At 48.8% G+C, this 5,155-nt stretch overlaps 1 protein-coding gene across 4 annotated transcripts in view; it reads left to right on the forward strand.

Annotated features, from left to right (window-relative positions):
* The window catches only part of pomgnt1 (protein O-linked mannose N-acetylglucosaminyltransferase 1 (beta 1,2-)), an 18,650-nt gene extending 13,896 nt beyond the window's left edge, over positions 1-4,754 (forward strand). For all 4 annotated transcript variants that reach the window (XM_014031491.1, XM_014031489.1, XM_014031490.1 and 1 more), the window contains 7 exons: positions 903-1,031; positions 1,157-1,282; positions 1,353-1,417; positions 1,490-1,534; positions 3,320-3,455; positions 3,553-3,662; positions 4,295-4,754. In XM_014031491.1, coding sequence (XP_013886945.1) covers positions 903-1,031; positions 1,157-1,282; positions 1,353-1,417; positions 1,490-1,534; positions 3,320-3,455; positions 3,553-3,662; positions 4,295-4,376 — 693 coding nt within the window. In that variant the 3' untranslated portion in view covers positions 4,377-4,754. The remainder of the gene's footprint in view (positions 1-902; positions 1,032-1,156; positions 1,283-1,352; positions 1,418-1,489; positions 1,535-3,319; positions 3,456-3,552; positions 3,663-4,294) is intronic.
* Positions 4,755-5,155: the final 401 nt, after the last annotated feature.

The following is a 5,155-nucleotide window of genomic DNA, read 5'->3' on the forward strand; positions in this document are numbered from 1 at the left end:
TAGCTTTTAGCTTCTACAGCAGCTATAGCTTTTAGCTTCTACAGCAGCTATAGCTTTTAGCTTCTACAGCAGCTATAGCTTTTAGTTTCTCCAGTAGCTGTAGCTTTTAGCTTCTCCAGCAGCTGTAGCTTTTAGCTTCTCCAGCAGCTATAGCTTTTAGCTTCTCCAGCAGCTGTAGCTGTTAGCTTCTCCAGTAGCTATAGCTTTTAGCTTCTCCAGCAGCTATAGCTTTTAGCTTCTCCAACAGCTATAGCTTTTAGCTTCTCCAGCAGCTGTAGCTGTTAGCTTCTCCAGTAGCTATAGCTTTTAGCTTCTCCAGCAGCTGTAGCTTTTAGCTTCTCCAACAGCTTTTAGCTTTTACAGCAGCTATAGCTTTTAGCTTCTCCAGCAGCTGTAGCTTTTAGCTTCTCCAACAGCTTTTAGCTTTTACCGCAGCTATAGCTTTTAGCTTCTACAGCAGCTATAGCTTTTAGCTTCTCCAGTAGCTGTAGCTTTTAGCTTCTCCAGCAGCTGTAGCTGTTAGCTTCTCCAACAGCTTTTAGCTTTTACCGCAGCTATAGCTTTTAGCTTCTACAGCAGCTATAGCTTTTAGCTTCTCCAGCAGCTGTAGCTTTTAGCTTCTCCAACAGCTTTTAGCTTTTACAGCAGCTATAGCTTTTAGCTTCTCCAGCAGCTGTAGCTTTTAGCTTCTCCAACAGCTTTTAGCTTTTACCGCAGCTATAGCTTTTAGCTTCTACAGCAGCTATAGCTTTTAGCTTCTCCAGCAGCTGTAGCTTTTAGCTTCTCTAAGCTCCGCCTCCCACAGAAANTGTGTGTGTGTGTGTGTGTGTGTGTGTGTGTGTGTGTGTGTGTTTGTTTGTTTGTTTGTTTGTTTGTTTGTTTGTTTGTTGGTTGACGAGCAGGGCTATGAGCACATAGCTGAGGACCCGGCTCTCCTCTACCGGGTGGAGAGCATGCCGGGTCTGGGCTGGGTTCTGAAGAGGAGCATCTACAAAGACGAGCTGGAGCCCAAGTGGCCGACGCCCGAGAAGGTGGAGGAGGATTTGTTTTTTATTTACCTGACAGTTTGAACCCTTCAGTGGTTCCTGTGATCCCAGTGACTGGTACCTGTTCCTGGTGGAACCAGACCTAACGGGTCAGAGTGTTTGTGTTGCAGCTGTGGGACTGGGACATGTGGATGAGGATGCCCGAGCAGAGGAGAGGCAGAGAGTGCGTCATCCCTGACGTGTCSCGCTCGTATCACTTCGGCATCATCGGCCTCAACATGAACGGCTACTTCCACGTGAGAGCTGCAGCTTTTTACCTGTCTGTTGACCGGACCAGGTCTCAGGTCTTCCTCTTGTCTCCTGCAGGAGGTTTACTTCAAGAAACACAAGTTCAACACTGTTCCCAACGTGCAGCTGAAGAACGTGGACAGGTGTGTTCTCACCTGGCTTTCTGTGCTCATCAGGTGTTTCTGCTGTTTCTGATGTCTTCTTCTGCTCCACAGCCTGAAGAGAGACTCATATGAAGTGGAGGTCCAGAAGCTACTGAAGTGAGTCCAGCTGCCTGGTTTCTGAGCCTGTTCTTGTTGGGTTTGTGGTCTCTGACCTGGTCCTTGTTGGGTTTATGGTCTCTGTCCTGGTCCTTGTTGGGTTTATGGTCTCTGAGTCAGGTCCCTGTTAGGTTTATGGTCTCTGAGTCAGGTCCCTGTTAGGTTTATGGTCTCTGAATCAGGTCCCTTTTGGGTTTATGTTCTCTGAGTCAGGTCCCTGTTGGGTTTGCGGTCTCTGAGTCAGGTCCCTGTTGGGTTTGCAGTCTCTGAGTCAGGTCCCTGTTGGGTTTATGGTCTCTGTCCTGGTCCGTATTGGGTTTATGTTCTCTGACCTGGTACCTGTTCTGGTTTTGTGGTCTCTGAGTCAGGTCCCTGTTAGGTTTATGGTCTCTGAGTCAGGTCCCTGTTAGGTTTATGGTCTCTGAGTCAGGTCCGTTTTGGGTTTATGGTCTCTGAGTCAGGTCCCTGTTGGGTTTGTGGTCTCTGAGTCAGGCCCCTGTTGGGTTTGTGGTCTCTGAGTCAGGTCCCTGTTGGGTTTATGGTCTCTGAGTCAGGTCCCTGTTGGGTTTATGGTCTCTGAGTCAGGTCCCTGTTGGGTTTGCGGTCTCTGAGTCAGGTCCCTGTTGGGTTTGTGGTCTCTGACCTGGTCCTTGTTGGGTTTATGGTCTCTGTCCTGGTCCCTGTTGGGTTTATGGGTCTCTGAATTAGGTCCCTGTTGGGTTTATGGGTCTCTGACCTGGTCTCTGTTGGGTATGTGGTCTCTGAGTCAGGTCCCTGTTGGGTTTATGGGTCTCTGACCTGGCTCCTGTTGGGTTTATGTTCTCTGACCTGGTCCCTGTTGGGTTTATAGGTCTCTGAGTCAGGTTCCTGTTGGGTTTTATGGTCTATGACCTGGTCCCTGTTGGGTTTATGTTCTCTGACCTGGTCCCTGTTGGGTTATATGGTCTCTGACCTGGTCCCTGTTGGGTTTATGTTCTCTGACCTGGTCCCTGTTGGGTTTATGTTCTCTGACCTGGTCCCTGTTGGCTTTATGTTCTCTGACCTGGTCCCTGTTGGGTTATATGGTCTCTGACCTGGTCCCTGTTGGGTTTATGTTCTCTGACCTGGTCCCTGTTGGGTTTATGTTCTCTGACCTGGTCCCTGTTGGCTTTATGTTCTCTGACCTGGTCCCTGTTGGGTTATATGGTCTCTGACCTGGTCCCTGTTGGGTTTATGTTCTCTGACCTGGTCCCTGTTGGGTTTATGTTCTCTGACCTGGTCCCTGTTGGGTTTATGGGTCTCTGACCTGGTCCCTGTTGGGTTTATGTTCTCTGACCTGGTCCCTGTTGGGTTTTTGGGTCTCTGACCTGGTCTCTGAGTCAGGTTCCTGTTGGGTTTATGGGTCTCTGAGTCAGGTTCCTGTTGGGTTAAATGGTCTCTGACCTGGTCCCTGTTGGGTTTATGGCTCTCTGACCTGGTCCCTGTTGGGTTTATGTTCTCTGACCTGGCTCCTGTTGGGTTTATGTTCTCTGACCTGGTCCCTGTTGGGTTTATGGCTCTCTGACCTGGTCCCTGTTGGGTTTATGGCTCTCTGACCTGGTCCCTGTTTGGTTTATGGCTCTCTGACCTGGTCCTTATTGGGTTTATGTCTCTCTGACCTGGTCCCTGTTGGGTTTGTGGTCTCTGAGTCAGGTCCCTGTTTGATTTGGATCTTGATGCGGTCCTTCTGGGTCTGGGTCCTGATCTGGTCCCTGCTGGATCTGGGTCTTCTTTGTGGTCCTGTAACGGTCTGTTTGTGTGACTCAGAGCGGCGGAGGTTTTGGACCACACCAAGAACCCGTGTGAAGACTCGTTTGTTCCGGACACGGAGGGGAAGATCTACATCATGTTCATAAAGATGGAGTCTGAGTCGGACACGTCCACCTGGACAGAACTTGCCAAGGTGAGCTCCGAGACGCCGTCCTCATCCTTGTTGTGTCCTGATGGTTTTAACAGAACCCATGAAAAACCTGTTCTGGTTCTGGTCCTGGTCCTGGCAGTGCCTGCATGTTTGGGACCTGGATGTTCGAGGGTACCACCGAGGACTCTGGAGGCTCTTCAGGAAGAGAAACCACGTCTTGGTCGTGGCCACGCCCATCTCACCGTACTCGTGAGTAACGATGAAACGTCTTGTTTACCTTCAGTCGTTGTGTTTACTCATAAACAAAACAATGTTCAGGTGTTCGTTGCACAACAAGACTTTCTACTGGTTACTGACGTGTCCTCATGTCCCTGTCCTCGCATGTCCAACTATGTCCTTGCATGTCCCTCTGTCCTCTCATGTCCAGCTGTGTCCCTCTGTCCTCTCATGTCCAGCTGTGTCCCTCTGTCCTCTCATGTCCAGCTGTGTCCCTCTGGTCTCTCATGTCCAGCTGTGTCCCTCTGTCCTCTCATGTCCAGCTGTGTCCCTCTGGTCTCTCATGTCCAGCTGTGTCCCTCTGGTCTTTCATGTCCAGCTGTGTCCCTCTGGTCTCTCATGTCCAGCTGTGTCCCTCTGGTCTTTCATGTCCAGCTGTGTCCTTCTGTCCTCTCATGTCTCCATGATGGAAAGTTTTGGTTCTGCTGGGTTGGTTGAACAGTTTATTTGCATGTTGAGGACAGAACCCATACCAGAGACCTTCAGCAGGATGAAAGTCCTCGGGGTTCAGAGATCTGACCTGGTCTGACCCGGTCTGACCCGCCCCAGGCCAGTCTGAGCCACAGGAAGTTAACATCACGTCTTCTTCTGTGTTTTTCTCTCAGAGTGAAGAAACCAGCTGCTGTCAGTCCCATCCACTTAGAGCCCCCTCCCAAAGAGGAGGGGGCCCCGGTGGAGCCCGTGTAGACCTACACCTGGTCCCTCAGACCGTGATCCAGAGAACAGACTGACTCAGAAACAGAGGGAACTCTGGGAAACTTAGTCTTTTAAGACTCCAGGAGGCTCATCTGGACCCGATGATCCGAGGAAGACCAATAAGACACTAAACGAGTCTGGTAAGGGCTGTGAGGACGGGCCTGGACCTGGACTCTGAGAATGGACCTGGACCTGGACTCTGAGAACAGACCTGGACTCTGAGAACGGACCTGGACTCTGAGAATGGGCCTGGACTCTGAGAATGGGCCTGGACCTGGACTGTGAGAACGGGCCTGGACCTGGACTGTGAGGACTCTGAATTCAGTTTGTTTTTATCTCAAACAGCAGTTTTATAAATTATTTATTAGAGTTCAGTTTTTTGTTTTGTTTTGTTTTAAGGAGTTTAAAGAAAACACAAAGATGTCAACACTAACATGTAAACAAACATGTCAACACAAACGTAAACAAACATGTCAACACAAACGTAAAAATAAACATGTTAACACTAACAAACACAAACATGTCAACACAAACCTGTCAACACAAATATGTAAAAACAAACATGTCATCACTAACAAACACAAACTTGTCAACACTAACATTTAAAAATAAACATGTCAACACAAACCTGTAAACACAACCATGTCAACACTAACATGATAACACAAACCTGTAAACACTAACATGTCAACACTAACATGTCAACAGAAACATGTCAACAGAAACATGTCAACACTAACATGTCAACAGAAACATGTCAACAGAAACAT

The sequence above is a fragment of the Austrofundulus limnaeus genome, unplaced genomic scaffold (assembly GCF_001266775.1).
Source record: "Austrofundulus limnaeus strain Quisiro unplaced genomic scaffold, Austrofundulus_limnaeus-1.0 Scaffold1260, whole genome shotgun sequence".
Lineage (NCBI taxonomy): Eukaryota > Metazoa > Chordata > Actinopteri > Cyprinodontiformes > Rivulidae > Austrofundulus > Austrofundulus limnaeus.